This window comes from Esox lucius, chromosome 12, assembly GCF_011004845.1.
Source record: "Esox lucius isolate fEsoLuc1 chromosome 12, fEsoLuc1.pri, whole genome shotgun sequence".
NCBI lineage: Eukaryota > Metazoa > Chordata > Actinopteri > Esociformes > Esocidae > Esox > Esox lucius.
The window spans coordinates 26,589,407-26,617,271 of record NC_047580.1 but is presented as its reverse complement, the minus strand read 5'-3'; the positions used below and the strand labels follow the sequence as shown (position 1 = coordinate 26,617,271).

The window sequence follows — 27,865 nt, the reverse complement described above, 5'->3', positions numbered from 1 at the left end:
AGAATATTGGCATCACATTGCAGCAGAGGTTACCAAGAAAATTAAATGACAAGTATCAATAAAATCTTATTAATTGTGTTTGATTTTCATCTGGTGAAAAAATAAGTTTCATTACATTTCCTAATAAATGCAAATCCCAAACTAAGAAGGATGAAACTTTGGCACCACAAAACAATCACCCATCATAAGTACCGTCCCTCATCCCTTAAATAGTGGTGTGTCAGGGCCTCTAGTGGAAGGACTGCAAAAGGGCATCTATAGCAAGCAAGCAAGTTTCTTTATATAGCACAATTCATATACAGAAGCAATTCAATGTGCTTTACAAAGAAAGAGAAAAATATAAAATACAACCAAATAGAATCATATATTAGAATAACAACAATAAACAACAATAAAACATCATAATAATGAAACATTGAATAAGAAAATACAGTGTTTTAACCTGGATTTATAAACACAAACACCAGGGCTCTGCAGCATTCTAAATGAGCTGCAGCTGTTTTTCAGTCTTTTTGGGGAGTCCAGTTAATACCCCATTAAAATAGTCAACCCGACTGGAGATAAAAGCATGGATGAGCTTCTCTTGGTCTTTTTGGGACACCAAGCCCTTGACTCTTGTATTTTTAATATGATAGAATGCTGAAACCTCCGGGAGATTGACAGACGGATCGGTGCAGCTTCTGCAGCAATGCGGTCGATGTATCGGTCTGTCGTGGTGAAGAAAGAGCTGAGCCGCAAGGCGAAGCTCTCGATTTACCGGTCAATCTATGTTCCTACTCTCACCTATGGTCATGAGCTTTGGGTCATGACCGAAAGGACAAGATCCCGGATACAGGCGGCCGAAATGAGCTTTCTCCGCAGGGTGGCTGGGCGATCCCTTAGAGATAGGGTGAGAAGCTCGGTCACCCGGGAGGAGCTCAGAGTAGAGCCGCTGCTCCTCCACATCGAGAGGGGTCAGCTGAGGTGGCTTGGGCATCTGTTTCGGATGCCTCCGGAACGCCTTCCTGGGAAGGTGTTCCGGTCCCGTCCTACCGGGAGGAGACCCCGGGGAAGACCTAGGACACGCTGGAGGGACTATGTCTCCCGGCTGGCCTGGGAACGCCTCGGTGTCCCCCCGGAAGAGCTGGAGGAAGTGTCTGGGGAGAGGGAAGTCTGGGCATCTCTGCTTAGACTGCTGCCCCCGCGACCAGGCCCCGGATGAAGCGGAAGAAGATGTATGTATGTATGTATGTATGTAGAATGCTGAAATGCTGCACTGAGATCTAATAGAACTAGAACTGTTATTTCAACCGAGTCAGTTATCAGCTGTATATCATTTAAATGATATACAGCTGCTGGAGCTGCTGTCCCCGCAACCCGATACCAGATGAAGATGAGATCAAATATTGTTTGGAAAGTTCCTCCCAACACTGTTGCAGAAGTTCCCACAGATGTATTGTACTTGTAGGTTGATTTGCTGGGGAAAGGGAAGTTTGGGGTCCCCTGCTGGAGCTGCTGCCCCTGCGACCCGATACGGATAAGCGGATGAAGATGAGATGAGATGCACTGAGTAATTCCAAAATACAATAATTTGTATACACACCATCCACTGATACAGATAAAATAGTAATGCTAATCTACTCGGTCTTCTCCATTTGGCCACAGGTTCTCATCCTCATCACATCTTATGTCATCTAGGGCAATACATCTAGGAAAGAATCTTCTGGTATGCCTGATCCATCCCTGACAATCTTCTGCTGATATGTCCAATGTGAATATTTGCAAAAGTAACGTTGTCTGCCAAGACTCTGTCTTGAATCTCAGTGAGTTTTATGCCATTGCACCCCTCTGGCCCGGGACATCCACTGTGGCTCTCTTCCCAATCATGTTCAGAGTTCCTCTCAAAAGGCACAGTGTACAACTGTTTCATCCTTACCTGATGTTTTTTCAGGACTCTACAAATAGTTGTTATGCTTACACTGTGAATATTTGCAAAAGTAACGTTGTCTGCCAAGGCTCTGTCTCGAATCTCAGTGAGTTTTATGCCATTGTTTCTGATGACCACATCAACAATGGCAGTTTCCTGCACATCAGTGAACATCCTTCCTCTCCCACCTGTGTGAGGTAACCATTGAGTCCTAAGCAGATATGCAAAAGCAATTACACACAAGTCTATTAACTTCTGTAATGTGCAACTCAGTCAAATACCCTTGCAGAATACAAGTTACCTGTTGGTTTGCCGGAAAACTCTAACAATAGATGCCACTGTTGAGTGTTGCAGATTTGGCTGCACTCTCTGACCAGCCTCTCTCATTGAGAGACCATGATTTACTACATGATCAATTACAGTAGCTCTCATCTGAGACTACAGCTCTTGATCTTCTTCCTTGATTCTTCCACCACGCATACGTATTCCTCGCCCCCTCCCAGCCACTCTTCTTCCTCTTTCAGCCACTTGTCTATTTCTGGCTGGGTCCATTTTCTGCCTGGGTCCACATCACAATGCAAAACTACTCAGCAGTTGTCTCCTTTTGTAATGAAATCGAAAGAGTGTAGATGTTCATCTACAATGAGAATCAGCTGTGGTTGGTCCAATTGTCCAATTGTTTTTATAGCATCTAATTTTAAGATTTAAAATATATTTCATTAAAATATTACTGTAGAATTGTAGCAAATTGCTGTCTTATTCAGTTTTGTATTATGTTATTGTTTTGAACTTAAGTTTAACAGTTTTAAAAACAGTATGTAAGCAAATTGTAAATTGGCCTGTAAGTACACAGAGTTTTGGCGGTTGTTGTGTCGAAGTGAGAAAATAATTTATGTATTTTGAAAGATGTAGTCATTGAATGCATTTTGTGCCAAAGCAATGATAATTGATCCCCAGTTTAGCTCACTTATACTTCAGTTGTGCTCACTGTGTGAAGAGTTTTGAAAAAGTTTACGAGTGTTGAATGTACTTTATGAGTGTTGAATGTACTTTATGGGTGTTGAATGTACTTTATGGGTTTTGAATATACTTTATGGATTAAATTAACCCACCATTCGTCTAACAGAGCCCTGGTGTTTTTGTTTATAACCAGTGTTGATTGTGTTATTTTGGAAATGTGTCCCTTTTTTGTAATCACCCAAATCAAACATTTTGTTTCAAGTTCATTTTCTTGAATAGTTTGTTTTAAAATCACTCATTCATTGATTACTTTATGGTATATTATAAAAATAATCTTAATTTTTCTATCTTAATCCAATCTGTAAGTGGTTGGATTGATTGCAGCCTTTATTGACATCTTGTTCAATTATCATTACATCATTACAGTCATTTTCAAGGCAGGTCGTGAGTAATAAAACATCACAGTTGCTGCACATCCTTTGCTGGATTCCAACTGGTATCACTTAAAACTTCACCAACTGGCTCGCAGTGACTTGCTTGTCTGGTTTGATCCATGAGCCATGGTTTTAAGTTCACAATATGAAAGATGGCATAAACTGAAAACTTTCATTCACTATGTGTAGAGTAATTATTTGACACTCACTTCGCAAATGCTTCAGGGATGTGAGTTATTGAGTGAAACAACAATGTCTCCATCTCTCCTATCTACTTACCCGGAATGCTCGGATATATGTAGAACTTTACAGCTGACCTCACTCAACTCTTATTAAGTGTTAATTTAAAAATAAGAGAGTTGATTCTGCATTTTTTTCTGGCGTTGACATAACACTCCATGTGTTGTTAGATCTGCACCTGTAGTGTGAAATATAACTTAGAGGACTTTAACATCAACACTTTAAAATGTGAAGAATTAACACTGATTAGAGCTGACAATCTAAATACTGAACAAGTTAACACATTTTGTTGGTTAGCCACTATGCAATCAGGTTTTATAGATATGAACACCTTTAGCAGCAGGAAAGCCACAGTCCACTCTGCTGAGTTCTGTAACATCCTGTTTCCTTTCAAAAATCATTTTTTGTCTTACCATGATGAGGGTCCTTTATCTCCTGTTATTGTGTCGCAGTAAGTCATTTCAATAAACCCTTTATTCTGTTATTTTATTATTATAATTTTTTTCAATAATTGTAATTAGTTTCAATGTTTTTGTAATGTTAGCAACATGCTATTGTACATACATTTTTATTAAAACTTACCACACACAACTGTGTGTTGATATTTTGTCAATCGTATCAAACCACAGCACTTTTCATTTCTTCCTTCACCTTGCTGTGTTTTGTTTTCACAGCGTGTGTCCAGCTTCAGTGTGGTAAAACAGTAACCAATGCCAATATTGGGAATACATTTCATCTGGTCTGCCAGTACAACACAAACAGATTCTTGTACAGTAAGAAGTACTGGTGTCGTGGAGAGTCTAAGAACATGTGTACTGTTCTAATGGACTCAGAAGGCTTTTCCAGTACCGAAATCAGACATCGGTGTCAGATGATTGATGCAGGACCAAGAGGGATACACATTATCATAACAAATCTGAAGTTAGAGGACACTGGAGCGTACTGGGTTGGGATTGATAAAATATATGCTGACATCATGACTTACATTCATCTAATTGTCACATTAGGTAAGATTATAGTTGTAAAGTATAGTTAAAATGTTGTGGTTTTACTGAAAATGTAGTTCCTGTGTTCATCATATTTCTCTCTCTTATAACTGGGGCTTGCGAAGCAAAATTCCCCAGTTTCAATCCATAACATGTTTTCTTCTTTTTCTTCATCTACAGTTCATTATTTAGCTCCCTTCTCCTCCCACAACCTTTAACTAGAGGCAGTAAAATGCATTCAGATCCGGAATATACCAAAAAAAGACCAGACTGATACTTAGGCTTACCAGCTTAAAAGGCTTTACTGTGTATGAACAGTGACAATTTTTATTTGAATCACGTGCGTTAATTAACCCTAAAACAGTTCAGGCTTGAGAGACCAAACCAACTTTGTTACACATATTTTGGCTTTCCCAACCTAAAATGCTTAAACATACATAACCTTAAATTATATACCCTTTCATTCATTTACATAATTATCGTTACATAACCATCTAAAAGTATTCCTTGAAGTGTTCTAATAGACAACAAAACTTTGCTTTTACATTGTTAGGCTATCCCAACTTCAAAATCTAAAAAATTGTATTTCGAGAGTTAATGCCAGACCCAGTGACTTTTCTTCAAGAGTTTAAATATAGTTTAAATGCAAATTAATGCCCCCTTTTCTTTCTGGAAACCACATCTCTCTATCTCTCATGTAGAAGCAGTCTCTAAACCACAGACACTGCCTCTGAGTTCCATTCTTGGAACTTGCTGGGGCAAGCCTGTATCAGTGCGCTGTGCAAGTGCCAAGGGCTCGACAGTTCACTACACTTGGTACCAACTCTCCAATCCCCAGGACATACAATTTCAGAGCTCAGCAGACCTGCACCTCCACTGTGGTGTTTCTGAAGAAGACAGACAATACTACTGCAAAGCCAGCAATGACGTCAGCAGCCAACGCAGTGACCTGGTTTTTCTGAAGGTTCTGAAACCCTCAGAGGAAGATTGCATTTATAGCATCTCCTTAGTGGGTAAGGGATGTCATTTTAATATTATATTCTGTTACTCAGGACAAATCAAGTATGATCACCATTATGATTCCCTATCAACGCCAGGTCAGAGAAGCTATAACTGTAGTGACAGACTGAAGACAAGCACAGCCCCTCCTGTGCAGACCAGCACTTGCCAACATTCAGACACATCACTCACCAGTGAGACATATCACTCTGAAATCAGGAACCGGTCTTCACCCAGCAACCAAACCCACCAGGACTGGTCAGAACCTCTGTGAAATCTCTGTGACTGCTGTGTAACCTCAGTGAAATCTCTGCGACTGCTGTGTAACCTCTGTGAAATCTCTGTGACTGCTGTGTAACCTCTGTGTATATATGGCCACTAGACCCTCATTATCACCCCTTTGTATGAGCTGGTGTGTCTTGTCTTTTGACAAAAAGTGCAGATATACTTCCTTTGTGCAGTCTTTCTGTCAGCATGTTATTCAAGCCTGTTGTTTGTCGGCATTGTAGCAAAGGTTTCCATTAAGGTGCAGACTGCATTTAGGCTGTTGCGAGGTTGTAGAAAGTTGTGTTACGGGTAAAGGTGACAGAGCACCCTGAAAAGTTTTTTTTAATTAATGCTGCGGAATGAGATGTACAGACCACTTTTAGTCAAGTGAAAGGGATGCGATTAAATTTTTTAAATACATATTTTTTATTCATAACCCTTGTTTTCTTTCCATTGTCAGGGTATGGACTGTGTTGCCTGTTTGGTATGAGGTCCTGCGCTGGCTCTTCCTGGCTATTTTAATAACAGCTGTGTGCTTCATGAACAAGTGGACACAAGTCTAATCCAGCAGTTTCATATACAACCCTTTTTTATAACACTTTTATTAATTTTTTTGCCTTTCATGTTATTGGCTCTCTTTGACAAATGGTTGCCTCTACTTCTTTAAACTTGCAACCCCAGCATTACGTTTATGTGCACTGTATTTTTGAGAACTGTATAGAAACATATATATATAATATTGTAACATAAACCCTTTCATGGTTATATTGCATTAGGTAATCATTAGGTAATCATTAGATAATCATTAGGTAATCATTAGGTAATCATTAGGTAATCATTGGGTAATCAAGTGCCATAATGTGATATAGGAGTTCCAGCAGTGTATGCCACTGCTTCCAGAGTGCTTGTACCACTACAGGATGGGCGTAGTTCCTTTTAAACATTTCCTTTCAATGGGTACACAGTTGACCAGAAGTAATTTTCTAACTTTTGGCTGCTCTCTCAAGCAGTACCAGAATATTTAACATACAGTGGGGAGAGCAAGTATTTGCCGATTTTGCAGGTTTTCCCATTTACAAAGCATGTAGAAGTCTGTAATTTTTATCATAGGTACTCTTCAACTGTGAGTGACGGAAATCACATTGTATGATTTTTAAGTAATTAATTTGCATTTAATTGCATGACATAAATATTTGATACATCAGAAAAACAGAACTTAATATTTGGTACAGAAACCTTTGTTTGCAATTACAGGGATCATACGTTTCCTGTAGTTTCTGACCAGGTTTGCACACAATGCAGCAGGGATTTTGGCCCACTCCTCCATACAGACCTTCTCCAGATCCTTCAGGTTTCGGCACTGTCGCTGGGCAATATGGACTTTGAGCTCCCTCCAAAGATTTTCTATTGGGTTCAGGTCTGGAGACTGGCTAGGCCACTCCAGGACCTTGAGATGCTTCTTTCGGAGCCACTTCTTAGTTGCCCTGGCTGTGTGTTTCGGGTCGTTGTCATGCTGGAAGACTCAGCCACGACCCATCTTCAAAGCTCTTACTGAGGGAAGGAAGTTGTTGGCCAAGATCTCGTGATACATGTCCCCATCCATTCTCCCCTCAATACGGTGCAGTCGTCCTGTCCCCTTTGCAGAAAAGCATCCCCAAAGAATGATGTTTCCACCTCCTTGCTTCACGGTTGGGATGGTGTTCTTATGGTTGTACTCATCCTTCTTCTTCCTCCAAACATGGCGAGTGGAGTTTAGACCAAAAAGCTCTATTTTTATCTCATCAGACCAATTGACCTTCTCCCATTCCTCCTCTGGATCATCCAGATGGTCATTGGCAATCTTCAGACGGGCCTGGACATGCGCTGGCTTGAGCAGGGGGATCTTGCATGCGCTGCAGGATATTAATCCATGACGGCGTAGTGTATTACTAATGGTTTTCTTTGAGACTGTGGTCCCAGCTCTCTTCAGGTCATTGACCAGGTCCTGCCGTGTAGTTCCGGGCTGATCCCTCACCTTCCTCATGATCATTGATGGCCCACAAAGTGAGATCTTGCATGGAGCCCCAGACCGAGGGAGATTAACCGTCATCTTGTACTTCCATTTTCTAATAATTGCGCCAACAGTTGTTGCCTTCTCACCAAGCTGCTTGCCTATTGTCCTGTAGCCCATCCCAGCCTTGTGCAGGTCTACAATTTTATCCCTGATGTCCTTACACAGCTCTCTAATCTTGGCCATTGTGGAGAGGTTGGAGTCTGTTTGATTGAGTGTGTGGACAGGAGTCTTTTATACAGGTAACAAGTTCAAACAGGTGCACTTAATACAGGTAATGAGTCGAGAACAGGTGGGCTTCTTAAAGAAAAACTAACAGGTCTGTGAGACCCGGAATTCTTTCTGGTTGGTAGGTGATCAAATACTTATGTCATGCAATAAAATGCTAAATAATTATTTAAAAATCATACAGGTATGTTTTGTCAATTTGGTCAGGACATGAGTATATCACATGAGTATCACACATCACACATAGGTTCTTCCTGGAACAGAGCATCACACCCAAACGTAAGAAAATGTTGAACTGGGCAACCATTGAAAATAATGCCTCATGATGATAAATAAAGTTTTGTTGTATATTGTTATTAAGTGATTAAATATTGTCTATTTGGAAATCAAGTTGTATCACTTTTTCTTTTTTTGTACAAATATCATATCTTTATTTGTAAATTACTTATAATGGACTTTTTAATTATTTAATAAGGAAACAAATGTTACCTTATTAAAACATTTTACCATGTAGGCTATTGTAGATATAGATAAAGTAATGTCTGGTCTAACTTTTCTATTAACATTTTTAGAACTGTCAATTAGGAATTAGTGATGATACTGTTACCCACTAAAATACCAAAATGTATATAGTATCTTACTGCTTAGAAACATTCATACAGGATATGAATACGATACCCACATATTCAAGGGCGTAGATTTGGTTTTAAAGTTGGGGGGGTTTAAAGTTGTGTGCTGCCTGTTTTTTTTTCATGTGTATTGTTATTGGATCATCTTTCTTTCTTTCTATATGCTTTAACTGATTACAAAATCAACATATACAAATATGAAAGAGACAAAATTTAGACATTTATTTAGAGATTTTTACATTCCATTTTAATGCATTTAATTTTTTTAAAGGGAAACACATGGGCTCTTGAACAACTGTAAACATTAAATTTAGATACACCACTTGCTCAAAGGCACAGAACAGTGATTATGATTACACAGTTTAAATGAAAGCTCCAAATATCTGCTTGCGTCTCTCACAACCAACAACAAATTCTTGAGATCCTAGAGTAAAATGCCCAATTTTAATTTGACGATTGCTTGCTGATAAAAAGGAAATTAGTATATTTAGACCCGACAGCACTCACCATGAGAGAGAGACCTTTCCAGTGATATATGATATGACAGGGTACAAACAGCGATAGCGCGGAGCAGCAAGTTGATTTAGAACGACAACTTTTGATGAATTTAGGCGAAATCAAGAGACTCAAATAGACTAGAAATGTAGTAAAATAAAGACCTAATGTGTATTTTTGACATTTTTTACACCACAAGTCTGAAAGAAGTCATGTTATTGAAGACAAATAGCCCCCATAGAGCCCCAAATCTCAACATTGACCAGTGAAAAAAACGATGTTTTTGCCTGCCGTGTCTCGCCTTAAGTACAGAAACCGCCAGTAAATCGTTCATTCATCCAATTCGTTAAAAAGTCAGATTAATTTAGGAAGAAAACAAACACCGGTGTGAATACTTTTGTCATTGATAATTACAGACACTATTGAAAAATGAACTAGCAAAACAGACGGCTGATTTGGTAACTTGTTATACTGATAAGTGAGCTATAAGTTAAATACATTGAAATGGAGATTAGCTAGCTAAAATATATCTGGTTTCACTGGTGTGTACTTAGCTATTACACAATATTCTCATACCTCATTCTCAGTACATGGTTGTTGTTTTTTTACATCCCTCTCTGACCAGCAGTTAAATAAAGTCCGCTGTGCAGCGCTTCTCTTCATTTTTGAACGTTACCCGTCGTCGTGACTCGTGTGCTCTCCACTCGCGTTGTTTTGGAAAAAGTGCGCCTTGGGCGTTACCAATCTGTTCAATGGAGGGGAGTATTATTATTTATTTTTTCCTATTTGATTAGGACAAACTCATATTTGAGTAGGAACAATTATTGTTACAAAATATATGAATTCTTCATACTTTTCATTTGATCTACTGTAATTCTCATGTCGAAATATTGGGGGGGTTGTAACTGATGGATTTGAATATTGAGGGGGTTACCTCCCCCCCATCCCCCCCATATACTACGCCCCTGCACATATTTGTGAGAATACTGTGTCGGGGCTAAAAGGCTTTGCAGGAAATTATTAAAGGGTCTGTTCATTCACATGGCTCAAGGCTCACATCCTCCACGCCATATTGCTTTATCAACCCATTGTATATCTTCCTAGGAATCAGAGAGGGATATATTTCTGACAGAGCGAGGTAAGCCTATAATAGAAAGGAATGGATTACTGCCTGGACCAATGAGGTAATATATGAAACGAGTTAACGGGAAAGAGTAGATGTGGTCGCCGCGGTCGAAAGGAAGATCTCGTAATAATTTTCAATGTTTTGTCCGTTCCTGCCATAGACTGTATATTTAAGGTTCCTGCGAGTACAGCAACAACCGGAAGAGAGTGACAAACAAGTCAAACATCGACGTACGTGCGAGCCAAACATAATTGATCTTTAGTCGAAGAACGTGTACAGAGCATTTTTTTTATCTGATATTTGTTTTAAATTGTTAAAAAATTCTGGCGTGTCCGCTATTACAAGCTAGCTAGCCGATTCACCTTAAAAGGCACCGGTTAACAGGATTGTCTCATACCGTTAACCAGTGCCTTTTAATGTCCCCAGGAAAACCTACTTAATATTTGATGTAAAATGTTTATTCTAAAAGGCTTCGAATTTAGGTTTAGGTCTTCCTAATTATATCAAAAAAGGGTCTTAAAGATATTATTTTGTATTTTAACCACTTTATTTGATACAAGTTCGTTCAACCTTTACAATAAATATTGACATATCCTCTGGCGGGAGTTCAACTGAGCCAACTCAGAGCCGTTGAAAAAGAGAGTTGCGACACTCCCTTAGACCGCCATAGGAACTTTGGAATGCGGAAGTAACACGTGTGGTGGAGCAGCCAATAGTTCCAAACACTGATAGTTCCAGCACTGAAGACCATTAATAATAGGAGCTTCCGATGTATGCTCGCTGGTAAATTGATGAAATTATTGTAATTTTGACTATTAAACACATTTTCCGACCTCTCATGAATCTAGTCAGTAGTTTTGTTTTATGTAACCAGTTTTAGTTCATGTTTATTGGAAGATAATAGATGTTTTCAAAAGGATCAAATTATGATTTGTCAATATAAACACAGTATACAGTAATATGAACATTAACAAAACACTAGTACAACTGGGTGAGGAACAGCCAAACTCGGCTAACAACATTGGATAATACCATTAACTGTCAAAAGTTATACTGAGCACTACAAAAAAGTCAGACAGCCGTTTTCAGATGTGCTGTCCAAGCTCTCTTAAAGAAGAACAAATAAACTGACAATGTTGAGGACCGTAGTGATCATCCAAAGAAAAACTTGCTGCAGCAAATGAAAGACACATTATGCCACAAACAGCATCATCCCTTGTTTTCGGAAGATGTTTAGCAGTGCCATCAGGTCAGAGGTGCAGAAAACTGTTGAACCCTGTTACACCCATCTATTATCTGGAAAAGTCTGGTCAGAAGTGGCTGTCATTGAAGATCTGGGGCAAAAAGATGTACCTCCAACATAGAAAATAGGCCAAGAGACCTGGATATGCAGTTAAATGACAGCAGGTGCTCTGGACTTTATGTATGTAAATGTATATGTGTGTGTGTGTGTGTATATATTAAATATACATACATACATATATAAATTTTTTTTATATATTATGGGTTAGGGTTAGTTGTGTACATATTTATACTTAAGAGTAGGCCTATACTAGTCTGTACAATGTGTACATCATATCGTATGGATGTATTATTCATATTTTTTTTTTTCTGATACATGGTTTAGTCTATGATTAAGGAAGGAGGAATGGGTACATTGGCCATACTGAAATCAATCCCATTAACAGTTATGCGTCAATATTTACCTATAATTGCTGCAAATATAGCTGCTGCTGTCTGTCCCGCTTAAACTCATTCAATCTGGTTGACAGCGCAGCTCTGTTTGGAACTATTGAGAGCTACATAAACCACGTGACTGCGTGGCGGCGAGATCATAGTGTGTCGCAACTCTCTTTTTCAACGGCTCTGAGCCAACTGAAGTATGAACTGTCAGTTTAATCTTTTTTTTTTTGTTTAAAATGTAGACCTCTTTGTCACAACCTTAAAGTTCCACCCTGTTAGGCTACTTTATTAAGAAAATGAATAACATTTTATATTTTCAAAAATGTTTTTATATAAGATGTATAATGTTCACATGTAGGATCTCATGTTAGCTAGATTATGATCATTCACAGAGCTAGGGCTAATATAAAACAGCTGCAGCTCAACGCCGCTGCTAGAATGTTAACCAGGACCAAGAGCACATCACTCCGGTTCTTAAATCTTTGCACTGGCTTCCAGTCAGTTACAGAATAGATTTCAAAGTGGTGCTTTCAGTTTATAAATCTCTGAATGGTTTAGGACCCGAATACATTTCTGATATGTTTGAAGAATATAAACCGAGCAGGGCTCTTAGATTGATGAACACAGGTCAGCTAGTAGAGCCCAGAGTCCAAACTAAACATGGAGAAGCTGCGTTTAGAATATATGCTGTACACAACTGGAATAAACTACCAGAAGATCTTAGACATGCCCCAAACGTATCCATTTTTAAATCCAGGTTAAAAACACTTGTCTTTTCACGTGCCTATGACTGAGCACTTAAACTTAACCACACTGTTTAGCCTTATAGCTTCCTATGTTTTTATCCCATTTTTAATCTTTATATGTTTTCTTATTATATTTATAATATTTTAATTTGTCTTGATGTTTTCATTTGGGTATTTTCTTTATTGTTCTTTGTAAAGCACATTGAATTGCTTCGATGTATGAATGAATAAACTTGCTTGCTTGCTAAAAAATTCCCTCTGTTAGGATCCCTTCTGTTAGTTGTGTAAACCTAACAGGCTGGAACATGCACCTAACAGTGTTTTTTAATAGAAAATGTAGTAAACAAATGGTTTATAATAAGATAAATATAATATTTGATGGTTTAGGCCAATGAGTTGTTGATTTTCTGTTGATTGTTTGGTGGTGATTTCACCCATGTTATGTTACATTCCACCCTGTTAGCTGAACAATTTCAATGAATAAATTGACAATCATTTCAAATGTTTTGTGTGTTTATTTGCAGAGATCGAAGGGATTATTTGAACATATGTAATTGTTTGCTGAATTCACTTTGTGGTTGATATTATATCTTAACAGGGTGGAATATTCTGATGGTCATTTTCTGAACAAATGCGCATAATTATAAGGATTTAAGTGCCTGAGCTGGGCCAATATGTTTTCCAGACAGTTAAACATACCCCTTTTCTGATTATATTTTTAAAACATTGAGAAAGTAAACAAGTTGTTTTGAGTAATTAATTACGTGTATTTCTTTGTCAACATGTGGTTTCGACAAGTCGTGTGCTCCTGTTTGTTACTGACGTCATGCAGGCCTTTAAGGTCTGTTGTTGGACCTTGAAGATATGGATGATCCAGCTGGCCTTGGTTCTCAGTATTCAAGGTAACCCTAACCCTTATGTTCATTTGTTTATTATGATGCAGTTAACTCTTGTGGAAAACATGGCTAAGCATTAAGAAAACACTGATACATTGATAGACAATGCTAACGACAATAGTGTTTGGTAGATTCAATCTTAAGCATGAGTTGTCCTTGCTTACTTGGCAGGATGGTGTTATTAATTGCATCAATCCATGTGTTTTGCAAATAAAATCACATGTGGGCTACAACCACTCCTCTGAATTGCACAGCGTCTTGTTATCCCAAAAATACATTTTGAACAGACCCCTTCACTTTCTCCACATTTTGTCATATAGATTAAATTTATTGTGGATACATTTTGCAATCAGTCACACAATATCCCACAACAATGCAATTTATTGAAAACAAAATCTGAATGTCCCAAAAAACACATGGCGTGTCCCATTTGTACACGGAAGTTGGAATTTCCAAGTTCCATGTTGGAATTTTCTGAAGAGCTCTTGCCCATCCAGGTTACAGGTTACGGAATGTCCGATTAAAAAGCGGTCAAACACACGTGACATCATTCCCAGTTCCGAGTTCCAACTTCTGAGGTAAATGGAACGCACCAACAGCCAAGGCAACACTGGAGTGGCTTTGGGACAAGTCTGTGAATGTCCTTGAGTGGTCCAACCAATGAACAGACTTGAATCCCGCTAAACATCTCTGGGGAGACCTGAAAATAGCGGTTCACCCATGCTCCCCATCAAATCTGACAGAGGGTATAATCTATAATGAAGAATATGATAAACTGCCCAAATCAAGGAGTTAGAGGCATACCCGAGAGACACAAAGCTGTGATCAATGCCAAAATACTTCTGCAAAGTACTAAATAGCCTAAAGGGTCTGAATTCTTATCTACACTGCTCCAAAACATTAAGGGAACACATAATCATCACAGTATCATCACCAAGTCAATTAAACTTCAGGGATATCAATCTGTTCTGTTAGGAAGCATAAGCAATTGTGAATCAATGTCACCTGGGTTCTGGAGAGGAGAATACGGCCGATAGTAGAACCTCGGATTCAGGAGGAACAGTGTGGTTTTCGTCCAGGCCGTGGAACACTGGACCAGCTCTATACCCTCTACAGGGTGATGGAGGGTTCATGGGAGTTGGCCTAACCAATCCACATGTGTTTTGAGGATTTGGAGAAGGCATTCGACTGTGTCCCTCGCGGCATCCTGTGGAGGGTGCTTCGGGAATATGGGGTCCTGGGTCCTTTGCTATGGGTGGTCAGGTCCCTGTACGACCGAAGCAGGAGCTTGGTCCACATTGCCGGCAGTAAGTCAGACTTGTTCCCTGTGCATGTTGGACTCCGGCAGGGCTGCCCTTTGTCACCGGTTCTGTTTGTAATTTTTATGGACAGAATTTCTAGGCGCAGCCAGGGGCCGGAGGGTGTCAGGTTTGGGGACCACACGATTTCGTCTCTGCTCTTTGCGGATGATGTTGTCGTGTTGGCCCCTTCAAGCCAGGACCTTCAGCATGCACTTGGACGGTTTGCAGCCGAGTGTGAAGCGGTGGGGATGAAAATCAGTACCTCCAAATCCGAGGCCATGGTCCTCAGTCGGAAAAGGGTGGCTTGCCCACTTCAGGTTGGTGGAGAGTGCCTGCCTCAAGTGGATGAGTTTAAGTATCTAGGGATCCTGTTCACGAGTGAGGGAAGGATGGAACGGGAGATTGACAGATGGATCGGTGCAGCTTCTACAGAAATGTGGTCGTTGTATCGGTCTGTCGTGGTGAAGAAAGAGCTGAGCCGTAAGGCGAAGCTCTCGATTTATCGGTCAATCTACGTTCCTACTCTCACCTATGGTCATGAGCTTTGGGTCATGACCGAAAGGACAAGATCCCGGATACAGGCGGCCGAAATGAGCTTTCTCCGCAGGGTGGCTGGGCGATCCCTAGAGATAGGGTGAGAAGCTCGGTCACCCGGGAGGAGCTCAGAGTAGAGCCGCTGCTCCTCCACATCGAGAGGGGTCAGCTGAGGTGGCTTGGGCATCTATTTCGGATGCCTCCGGAACGCCTTCCTGGGAAGGTGTTCCGGTCTTGTCCCACCGGGAGGAGACCCCAGGGAAGACCTAGGACACGCTGGATGGACTATGTCTTCCGGCTGGCCTGGGAACGCCTCGGTGTCCCCCCGGAAGAGTTGGAGGAAGTGTCTGGGGAGAGGGAAGTCTGGGCATCCCTGCTTCGACTGCTGCCCCCGCGACCCGGCCCCAGATAAGCGGAAGATGATGGATGGATGGATGTCACCTGTTTTGGTGCAAATGAAAGTGACAACAGGTGCACTGGAGAGGCAACAGCAAGACAACTCCCAAAAAGGGAATGGTTTTGCAGGTGGTGGCCACAGACAATTGCTCTCTCCTTATCTTTGCTGAATGTTTGTTCTCTAGTTTTGCGTTTTACTAATGTCCTTGTCACTGCTGGTAGCATGAGGCAATACCTTCAGCCCATTCAGGTTTCACAGGTAGTCCAGCTCCTCCAGGATGGCACATCCATACGTGCCGTCTCAAAAACTTTTGCTGTGTCCCCCAGTGCAGTCTCAAGAGCGTGGAGGAGATACAAGAGTTGGACTGTTACACAAGGAGAGCTGGACAGGGCCATAGAAGGACATCAACCGCAGGACGGCTGTCTGCTCCTTTGTGCAAGGAGGAACAGGAGGAGCACTGCCAGAGCCCTACAAAATTACCTCCAGCGGGCTACTGTTGTGCATGTTTCTGACCAAACTGTCAGAAACAGACACCATTAGGGTGGCATGATGGCCCAACATCCTCTAGTGGGAGAAGTTCCCCCAGGACACCATCCGCCATCTCATCAGGAGCATGCCCAGACATTGTCGGGAGTGCATACATGGGGGCTATACACACTACTTAGTCACATTTATGAGTTGAAGTGAGGAAATTCACGCCAATTGGAACAGCCTGTGATTTCAATTGTTTGTTAGATTTTTTGTGAGAGTTTGAATTCAGCCCTCAATGGGTTGGTGATTTTGTTTTCCATTGACCGTTGTTGCGTAATTTTGTTCTCAACGAATTACACAATGTACAGTAAAGATTTTGTTCATAGAGACCTGATGTGTGATCTTAGTATTCCCTTAATTTTTTTGAGCAGTGTATATGATATTTCCTTGTCAGGCATTGTGTGTAGACTAATGGCAAAAAAGTCATATAATATAAATCCAGCCTATGACACAACGAAATGTGGAGAAAGTGAAGTGGTCTGATTACTTTTTGAAGCCACTGTAAATGTAAAAAAAACTCTGCTTATGAATTCTCATTTTGACACAACTGACTACTTGTCTGTACAATAACTTTTTTTTATTGTAATGTGTTTCTGTGTGTGTCTGCCTTGGTTATTAATGTAATGTCTATTTTCTCTTCCCATTTTTCAGCTCAGGACTGCTCCAGACCAACAGGAGGGCCCAACATGGTTTTGTCTGATTCCTTCATTAATCGAGATACATTTACGAATGGCGAACAAGTGTCTTTTGTGTGTTCCACTGGATTTGTCTCTGCAGGAGGGTCTAGATCGATCACCTGTACAGATGGCGTGTGGAGTGAAGTGAAAATGAAATGCAAAAGTAATTCCAGTATTTGTGAATTTATAATTTCTTTGCTAAACTGTCAGGTAATGTTTCTCAGGATTTTAGCTACCCACCGCTCACAAATTGATACAGATGCAGATATAGATATACAGTTGTGATCAAAAGTTGGTAATATATGTACCATTTGTAAAGAACACAAGTGAGCAGGTAAAACACGTCTTATTTCTTATGGGATTCACATTCAACTGTAGGTCATAGCAGAATGGCACAATCATAAAACCAACATGGCAACAAAGAAAAAAATGAACTGGCCCCTGTTCAAAAGTCTGCATACCCTTAGTTCTTAATACTGTGTATTGCCCCCTTTAGCATCAATGACAGCGTGCAGTCTTTTGTAATATTTAGACCCCAGATTCTTGCAGGTGGTATAGATGCCCATTGATCTTGGCAAAATGCCTCCAGGTCATGCAAAGTCTTTGGTTGTCTTGCATGAACCGCATGTTTGAGATCTCCCCAAAGTGGCTACATGATATTAAGGTCAGGAGACTGTGATGGCCACTCCAGAACCTTCAACTTTTTCTGCTTTAACAACATATTGTGATATATTCAACAAAAGTGCAGGTGTGTCTGAATTTGTTTCAATCTGTATTTATTCCCATCTATAAATCTCTGAACAATTGAAATATGTTGAATCAAGACCTAGAATCTGGGCCTGTTTGTTCTTACATTTGACTACTTGCCACTCTGTCACATGACATTATATGCCAAGAGCGTCCCATGCGCAGCTTTTGTGCAGAAGAATGCAAATTTTCTGCCAGTATTTTCTGATAACATGCTGCATTCATCTTGCCATCCATTTTCACCAAGATTCCCTGTGCCTTTAGACCTCACACACCCCCAAAACATGCTTCACAGAGCCACCACCATGCTTCACAGTGGGGATGGTATTCTGTTCACTATAGGCCTTGTTGACCCCTCTCCAAACATAGCGCTTATGGTTATTACCATGAAGCTCTATTTTGGTCTCATCACTCCAAATTACTGGGTGCCAGAGGCTGTGAGGCATGTCTAGGTGTTGTTGGGGATATTGTAACAGGACTTGTTTGTGGCAACTCGACCCTGCAGCAAATTTTTGATTGAACAGTACTGACTGGCATTTGCAAGGCTTTGGATATCTTTTTATATCCTTTTCCATCTTTAAAAAAGTTCCATTACCTTGTTACGCTGGTCTTTTGACAGTTATTTTCTGCTCCCCATGGCTCAGTATCTAGCCTGCTCAGTGCATACACACGAGAGCTAACACACTCATTGACTATTTATACACAGACACTAATTGCAATTTTAAAAGCCACCTTTAATTGCAATTTTAAATTCACTTTTAATTGCCATTTTCATCTGTATGTATTACCTTGTATGTCTGTAACAATGCCAAACATTCAAGGGTATGTAAACTTTTTATCAGGGCCATTTGGGTGATTTATCATTATAATTTCTCTTATCATAGCCACACAACTATGTGATAATAAATGGCTTCATATGATCACTATCCAATTTCTGCCAGGGTATGCATACTTATGAGCACAACTGTATATCCATAATATATTTTTCCATCTAAAATATGTATACTTTTTTAAGAATACTTTATGGAACTTAGTATTTTTAACATTACGTTTTCTTTGTTGCCCTTGTGGGAATTCAACCTACAACCTGTCTACTAGCTTCAGAATATCTTTGTGTCTTTATATTCTGACTTAAAATTGTAACCTTAACTGAACAAAAACACAACTTTTTTTGCCACATTCCAAAAGTTAGGGAGACAACATATTGTGATATATTCAACAAAAGTGCAGGTGTGTCTGAATTTGCTTCAATCTGTATTTATTCCCATCCATAAATCTCTGAACAGTTGAAATATGTTGAATCAGAACCTAGAATCCGGGCCTGTTTGTTCTAACATTTGACTACTTGCCACTCTGTCACATGACGTTATATGCCTTCTTGGTATTTGGATATGGATTGGAATGTTGGCATAAAACAGCTCTGTATTTCACACTACACTTGATGTTCTGCGTCCATGAAAGTCTGACTGGTTTTCTGTTTTTTTTATTTTATTTCAGTAAGGTCGTGTGGCTCCCCAGGAGAAATTCTGAACGGGCATTTTGAATTTCCTGACGGGATTGAATTTGGTGCCACAGTTCATACCAAATGTGACGTTGGGTAAGTACAGGGCTTTGCTTTCTAAATCTATTAAAAACCAGAAAAGGAACCAGCCCACAATTTTCCCAGCCTGTGATTAGAAGGGTTGAATGTTGTTACCCTAGCTGTAATCGATCTACGGTTTCATATGTGGCAGACTGTGTCTTTAACCACTACGCTCTTTAAACAGCGAGTGTTGTTGCATGTGATACGTGTGTAGAGATGTGGTGTCTGTTTACTTCTGCGTTTTAAATCAATTGGTCGAAACTCCACAGATCTTGAATCTAGTTCCATACGTTAGCTAACATCCAAACAAACAGCAGGTTAACAGGGTCGTTACACTACATTTAACACATTAAATTTGAGATTGCTCTAGATGGCTAGCTAATAGCTATAAAGTAATGAAAAAAACAAGTTTAATAATAGTTTGAAAACATGTACCTCTCAAAACATTGACAACAATTCGAATATGATCATATTTAAGACATATTTAAAGATTTTAAAAGTGGGTGTTAAACACGTAAAATTCAGACAATGCCAATGACAGAATATGGAATGCAGATTGCCTCATAGCTCAAAAACTATTTAATATTCCACAGAGAAAGCAATGTAGGAAATGTCCAGGAGAATGTGTAGAGTAAGACAAACCTGTCTAATCACGGGGAACGGTGTGCTACATCAAGCAACACAATATTTCCACACCCTCTTTTTCCACAATGTAACTTAATGGATATGAAATACATAATGGATATGAAATATACTCATACAGAAAAAACGATTCTATACGCTGCCATTTTACTCCACCCATCCCATGCAACTCAATGGATATGAAATACATATTGCCGTGTACAGAAAAAACGATTCTATGCGCCGCAGTGAATGTATTGTAGGAAATGTTCAGGAGACTCTATAGATTGATTATATGCAAAACGATTTGCAATTGTTGTTGGTGTTTTACTCCACCCACCCCATTGGCCATAATGTAACTCAATGCATATGAAATATATATTGGCCTATAAAAAAAAACTGTTCTATACGCCGCAGTGAATGTTTTGTAGGAAATGTTCAGGAGTGTGGATAGAGTAATTATATGCAAAGAAATCAAGGGGCACTGTGTATTTGCAATTGTTGCTGGTGTTTTACTCCGCCCATCCCATTGGCCACAATGCAACTCAATGGATATGAAATATATATTGGCCTATTAAAAAAAAACTTTTCTATACGCCACGGTGAATGTTTTGTAGGAAATGTTCAGGAGTGTGGATAGAGTAATTATATGCAAAGAAATCAAGGGGCACTGTGTATTTGCAATTGTTGCTGGTGTTTTACTCCGCCCATCCCATTGGCCACAATGCAACTCAATGGATATGAAATATATATTGCTCTATAAATAAAAATCTGTTCTATATGCCGCAGTGAATTAATTGTAGGAAATGTTCAGGAGACTCTATAGATTGATAATATGCAAAGAAATCAAGGGGCACTGTGTATTTGCAATTGTTGCTGGCATTTTACTCCACCCATACCATTGGCCACATTCCAAATTGCTGAATAGCCTTTTGATCCATTATTCCTTTTGTTAATGGAGGTAATTATCACCACTTGGTGATTACTTAACAATTCAGCCAATGATCTAATGTAGTTGTCAATTACTTATAGTAACTGGCCATTAGCCTGCTGTATCACCTTTAGAGATGTAGATGTAGGATTTAAAAAATATCAAATTAATGTTTAATGTGTGAATGTGATACTGAAAAGAAAGGGTATGTTTGCATACTTTCTCTGTAAGAAATGTTGTTGTTGTTCCAGTTTTTAGCTCCATCAGAACAGTACCAAATGTCTTTACTACTGAAAACACCAACATGTAATCACAGTGGGGCAAAACGGTATTTAGTCAGCCACCAATTGTGCAAGTTCTCCCACTTAGAAAGATAAGAGAGGCCTGTAATTTACATCATAGGTACACTTCAACTATGAGAGACAGAATGAGAAAAAGAAAATCAGAAAATTACATTGTAGGATTTTTAATGAATTTATTGGTAAATTCCTCTGTAAAATAAGTATTTGGTCACCTAAAACAAGCAAGATTTCTGGCACCTGTTTGAACTTGTTATCCGTATAAAAGACACCTGTCCACAACCTCAAACAGACACACTCCAAACTCCACTATGGCCAAGACCATAGAGCTGTCAAAGGACACCAGAAACAAAATTGTAGACCTGCACCAGGGTGGGAAGACTGAATCTGCAATAGGTATGCAGCTTGGTATGAGGAAATCAACTGTGGGAGCAATTATAAGAAAATGGAAGACATACAAGACGACTGATAATCTCCCTCGATCTGGGGCTCCATGCAAGATCTCACCCCGTGGGGTCAAAATGATCACAAGGACGGTGAGCAAAAATCCCAGAACCACACGGTGGGACCTAGTGAATGACCTGCAGAGAGCTGGGACCAAAGTCACAAAGGCTACCATCAGTAACACACTACGCCGCCAGGGACTCAAATCCTGCAGTACCAGACGTGTCCCCCTGAATGGGGCCATGTATCATGAGATTTTGAGTGAAAACTTCCTTCCATCAGCAAGGGCATTGAAGATGAAACATGGCTGGGTCTTTCAGCATGACAATGATCCCAAACACACTGCCCGGGCAACGAAGGAGTGGTTTCGTAAGAAGCATTTCAAGGTCCTGGTGTGGCCTAGCCAGTCACCAGATCTCAACCCCATAGAAAATCTTTGTATGTAGTTGAAAGTCTGTGTTGCCCAGTGACAATTAAATGAACTTGTGCTATAGTTATCCCAATCGTCCTTTCAGTTGCCAGGTAGCATCTCGTTCACAAATCTCTCATTTGATAGGCCTGTAATATATAACCAGGTTAGTAGGACCAACCCCATTTGCAGACAGTCCTTGTTTGGACTCAGCTTGGATCAGCTTACATTTGTACTGAATCACTGTTAAATATTTTTAAGAGGTTTCTTCATCAGGTTGGCAATTTCTTCTCAATTTGTTGGTTTTGCTGTTTGATTCATGTTGGTATGCATATGTTGTTAATTTCATTTGCCTGAGCAAAATTCTGATTGATTGAATGATTTTTATAGCCAAATGTAGAGGCAGAAAATCAATACACACAGCTTCTCCTTATTGGCTTATTTAGATTATTTACAATAAAACTCTTAAAAAGTATTCATAGCAATATTCCCAGAGAGGTCTTTAAAGCACCATGGACATCTCTATGTTAACAAATTTATAGCATATGTCTGCCCTGAATGTTGGTCGCGTAGGGCCAAAACCCAGGTCTTCATTCTCACATTACTGACTTATTTTGACCGGGGATACCATCTGAGTACAGTTGAGTTGGTCTGAGTGCTAACTTCCTCTAAGAAACAAAACAAAATATAAAACGTAATTATTGGGATAAATCTCTAACTTTCTTTCCTTATAGTTTGCCCTGGTCATTGGTAATTCTCATCTCTGTGCCTTAGTAGATAACATTGTCCCCATGCCAAATCAGGCTGATTCCACTGGTCGATCTACCATGGCTTTTGGCTTCATGTCCACTCCTGGAGCAAGAGTTTCACATCTGATGGCAGATGTTCGTGGGGAGGTGTTACCCAGAGGCCTCGTCCCAGTCATAGTATGTCTGATCATTCCTAGTAACAACCTTGATGCCAGCCCATCCATCTCCCTGGCAATTACCAAGAACTACTGGCCCTGGAGTATAAAACCCAAGCATGGGATCTGGATGTAACTTACGGATGGCAAGATGTCCAGGGCCTTCCGGGCCCTATGAGCAGTGGCCGAAAAGATTCATTAGAGCAATGATTTTGAGACGCCAATTATGGCTACCCTGATCAAGGATACTTTGAAAAACACCCCCAAAACATAATGTTTCCACCTCCATGTTTGACGGTGGGGATGGTGTTCTTGGGGTCATAGGCAACATTCCTCCTCCTCCAAACACAGCAAGTTGAGTTGATGCCAAAGAGCTCGATTTTGGTCTCATCTGATCACAACGCATTCACCCAGTTCTCCTCTGAATCATTCAGATGTTCATTGGCAAACTTCAGACGGCCTGTGCATGTGCTTTCTTGAGCAGGGGGATTGGTTATGATTTGACTTATTTTGCTAATCTAAAAGGTATAAAACTGTAAATGGTCTTTTGGACTCACCTACATCTCTGAAGGTGGTACAACAGGCTAATGACCAGTTTATATATGTCATTGACAACTACATTAGATCATTGGCTGAATTGTTAGGTATCACCAAGTGGTGATAATCACTTATGGGTGGAGTAAAACACCAGCAACAATTGCAAATACACAATGCCCCTTGATTTCTTTGCATATAATCACTGTATAGAGTCTCCTGAACATTTCCTACCATTCATTCACTGCGGCATATAGAACAGATTTTTATTTATAGAGCAATATATATTTCATATCCATTGAGTTGCATTGTGGCCAATGGGGTGGGCGGAGTAAAACACCAGCAGCAATTGCAAATACACAGTGCCCCTTGATTTCTTTGCATATAATCACTGTATAGAGTCTCCTGAACATTTCCTACAATACATTCACTGCGGCATATAGAACAGTTTATTTTTTTATAGCCCAATATATATTTCATATGCATTGAGTTACATTGTGGCCAATAGGATCTAGGATGGGTTGAGTAAAACACCAGCAACAATTGCAAATACACAGTGCCCCTTGATTTCTTTGCATATAATTATTCTATCCACTCTCCTGAACATTTCCTACAATACATTCTTACCATATACACTAAGCAAAGTGTCAAAATCGATACATTTAGTATTATTAAAATCGCGTTTTACCCCGGACTTTATTTTGAAGGCAAAATCCGAAAACCGGAAGTCTTATTGTTGCTACGGAATTTCTAATGTTGCCAGCATGACTCTAATCCAAATAGCTAACCACTACGCCAGTGGTTCCCAACTATGGTCCTCAAGTACCCCCAACAGTACACATTTTCATTGTAGCCCCAGCCAAGCACAGCTGATTCAATTTGTCAACTAATTATCAGGCTCTCATTGAGTTGAATTGGGTGTGCTTGTTCAGGGCTACAACAAAAATGTGTCCTGTTAGGGGTACTCGAGGACCGGAGTTGGGAACCACTGCACTACGCTATGTGAACTACACTATGTATATCAAAAGCAAAATATGCTCCTTGTCGGTGCAGTTCATCCATTGCAATAAAACCGTAAACCGTTTTATTTTAGGCTTACTATAATGTAGTGTTAAGAATTTACGTGTATCAGAATCTCTGAAGAAGGACGAGGCTTCGGTCCGAATGAGAATTTAACACAAAGATTTATTAATAGGAAATGATAAGTCAAAATACATGAAATACACTGCAGCGGTCAAATACTTGTTGTAACCACAGCTTCCACAAATATTCGCCCCGAATCAAAATTAACCATTGCTTTCTCCTGCCACAGGGGCGGTTACTTTTCATTCTTGTGAGTAAAACCCATCCTTATTGGCTCTTCGTTGGCATGGTGACATGTTGGACGAATCTCGTTATCTTCGCTATCCAATGAGGAAGGACATGCTGTAAACTTTTCCCTTTGGGGTTATTTTCGGTCACAGATCAACAGGTTCTAGCATACAGATGTGAAATCTTAAGGTTACCGGAATTAGCATTCTATTGTCCTAACCTAGACTAGAACATCAGGGGGCTGGAGACAGAAGGTTTCTCCTATATGTTAATTGCTGGGTTCTAATGCTGTCTCTCTTACCAAGACAGGAGAAAAGTCTGAGTGAGTGTGGCTGAGTGTAAGACAAAAGACAGTCTTTACCTATTCTTCCCAGAGATAAGGTGTGAGGAAGTTATACCTGGCTGCAACATACAATTTAATTAAACAAAAACATAAAAATACATGTTTATTAAATCAGCATTATAGAAACTTCATTTATCTCAACAGTAGCTACTGAAGCTTGTAGCCAGGGAAGTTTAAGTCTATCCTGAACTAATCCTAATGCCTAATTTTTGTCCGTTGCGAGGATCGAATGTCGGTCACTTACATGGCAGTCTGCATCCCTAACTACTATGTTATTTAACAATGGGTGGTCACTCACTCACTCAATAAGAGACCTTTGCTCTTATTGGCCGGCTCCACTTACGCGGTCCTGGAAAAAGTTAAATCCCTTTCTGTTTACGATTTGTCATAACTATCTTGATCAACATTTGAGCTGTGAACATTCTGTAGTAATATTTGCTGTCCTAAAAGAAATGGTCCAAATACTGTCATTGTTTATATCTCTTTTTCAGCTATATTCTTGTGGGCAGCGGTGTAAGGACCTGTATGTCCCAAGGCTGGAGTGGCAGAGTTCCTATATGTGAAGGTTGGTCATTTAAAGGAGCATGTTGAGTTTAAACAACAAGGCACCTCCAGTGTTATGGATCTTACATTTCAACACAGATCACAACTTTTGTCTCACAAGCTAGGGGTCCATCCAATTGGCAAAACATTGTGCATCCTGCATGCTTTTTATGTTGAATAATATTGTGAACACTAACTTATCGCTATTTCTGCTGCAACCTGATGGTACTTTTGTTGTATCACTAATTCTACATATTGCCCCTACATTGTGCTGTTTTGTGACAATGGGCCCATTCTTTTGATAAATAGGCCTATTGCTGAATATAGTCTAAACATTATGGGTGGAGAAGATTTCATTTTATATTTATTATTTATTCATATAATTGCATGAGGTGTGAGCATAGAGCAATTGGCAGGAATAAAGCTACATATCATCACATATATATTTTTCTCTGCTTACCTGAAGCTCTTCTCCTGGAAGTGGGATGTTATATTTTAGGCAATATTAATAAAAAATTAAAGCTGCAAGCAGCATTTATCGGGGTTCAAGCTGTTAAGGCCTTTAAGCACCCAAACATCAAAAGACATTACGTTTTATTTAGCAAGCATTTAACCACTGAAATAATAAATGGAAAAGTCCATTCACAGCCAATACAGGCATTGTAGCATTGGAAATGTACGTTTTTCAAAGCTTTTTGACAGTTATAGTTGCACCTATTGTCTGATCTCCACAAAACTCTGCATGCTTCTTCACTATGTTATGACACATATGCTCATCTATTTTTGTGAAGTTTGGGGTTTTTCTATGGGATTTATTGGCTTTTGAGTGTATTTTGTCCTGCCACTTGAATAAATTATCCTGTTACAGCCAGGCAAATGGAAAAAATCTACTTTTTTTTAATAATTATTGATCTAGAGAGTCCAGAGAATCATCGTAGACCAAATTGGTTCCGAAAGGCCGCAAGTCCAGGTACTAGTTCGCGAAAGTAGGTTTTTAACATATTCGTGAATATTAAATGAACAGTTTGATTGACAGTAGTGGTTCTTGAGGCAAAGTTTTTCAGCATGAGGAGATCTATCAAGTGATATGCATTTTTTTACGAAATTTGTAACAACACGTGATTAGAGAGCCTTAAAACTCGTTAGCGCCAACTAGTGGCCGATTTCTTTCAAAATTCTTACAGACCTCTAGGACCTTGTGCCAAACATGCCCACCAAGTTTCGTTCTGATCAGAGTATGTCAACCTGGTTTAATAGGTGCTCAAATCTCATTGGCCAATGGCGGCCATGTTTTTTGAGATACGCCAATATCCTCTTAGGCATACATGGCCCCTTGGGCAAAGACACTGCATACCAAATTTCAAGTAATTTGGACAAACGGTCAGGTGTCTATACCTTTTTCGTATTATTTTTCGTATTATAGCGCCACCATGTGGCCAATCGACGCAGTTTTTTTACTGTGACCTCAGACTGACTCCTAACACATGTATACCAAGGTTGGTGAAATTTACTTGACTACTTCTTGAGTTATAGCCTTTTTAGTAAAATAGGCTCCTCCCACAACTTTAATTTTGCGCCCCCTAGCGACCATGAATCGAAATTTAAACTTTTTTTTGATAATTATTGATTTTCAGACTCCATAGAACATTTCTACACTGGTTTGGTTCCGATCAGGCGAAAATCCAGGGACTAGTTCGCAAAAGTAGGTTTTTGACAAAATTCAAAATGGCGGAAAATCTATCATGGCGGAAATGAAATCGGAGATATTCGTTTTGTTCGTCTTGAGCCAAGGATTACAGGGATATAAGACACTTGAGTCTACGACATACGGTCTAGGAGTTATGACCACTTTTGCGCTTTAGGTCGCTATAGCGCCACCTATGGGCCAATCGGGCTCATATTTTGATAACCTCTCCTCGATTTTTGTACTACCATATGCCAAAGTTTCAAAGCTCCAGCTCTTACGGTTTGGGCTGCACGATGCGTTTTACGGCAGAAGAATAATAATAAAAATCTGTACAACAATAGGGTTTCAGCACTTCGTGCTTGAACCCCTAATAATAACAATAGGGTTTCAGCACTTCGTGCTTGAACCCCTAATAAATAACTGAA

The 27,865-nt window shown here is 39.8% G+C and overlaps 2 protein-coding genes across 11 annotated transcripts in view; both read left to right on the top strand.

Annotated features, from left to right (window-relative positions):
• The first annotated feature begins 4,247 nt into the window (after positions 1–4,247).
• LOC109616418 lies at positions 4,248–6,495 on the top strand. The gene is made up of 4 exons (XM_034296140.1): positions 4,248–4,547; positions 5,228–5,539; positions 5,624–5,783; positions 6,253–6,495. Exons 1-4 carry the CDS (start codon positions 4,349–4,351, stop codon positions 6,353–6,355), a joined length of 774 nt encoding a protein of 257 aa, XP_034152031.1. The 5' UTR covers positions 4,248–4,348; the 3' UTR covers positions 6,356–6,495.
• Positions 6,496–10,191: 3,696 nt separating this feature from the next.
• LOC114828773 (complement receptor type 1-like) overlaps positions 10,192–27,865 on the top strand; it is a 99,966-nt gene continuing 82,292 nt past the window's right edge. For 5 of the 10 annotated variants that reach the window (XM_034295814.1, XM_034295813.1, XM_034295811.1 and 2 more), the window contains exons 1-5: positions 10,192–10,332; positions 13,548–13,651; positions 17,060–17,248; positions 19,330–19,429; positions 25,702–25,775. In XM_034295814.1, coding sequence (XP_034151705.1) covers positions 13,576–13,651; positions 17,060–17,248; positions 19,330–19,429; positions 25,702–25,775 — 439 coding nt within the window. In that variant the 5' untranslated portion in view covers positions 10,192–10,332; positions 13,548–13,575. The remainder of the gene's footprint in view (positions 10,333–13,547; positions 13,652–17,059; positions 17,249–19,329; positions 19,430–25,701; positions 25,776–27,865) is intronic. The other 5 variants (XM_034295818.1, XM_034295817.1, XM_034295819.1 and 2 more) reach the window with 3 other exon arrangements.

Coding starts and splice junctions, on each gene's coding strand:
- LOC109616418 (XM_034296140.1), top strand. CDS start 4,349: ATGTGTACTGTTCTAATGGACTCAGAAGGCTTTTCCAGTACCGAAATC. Junction 5,540..5,623: donor TTATAGCATCTCCTTAGTGG/GTAAGGGATGTC, acceptor TATCAACGCCAG/GTCAGAGAAGCTATAACTGT. Junction 5,784..6,252: donor AACCAAACCCACCAGGACTG/GTCAGAACCTCT, acceptor TTCCATTGTCAG/GGTATGGACTGTGTTGCCTG.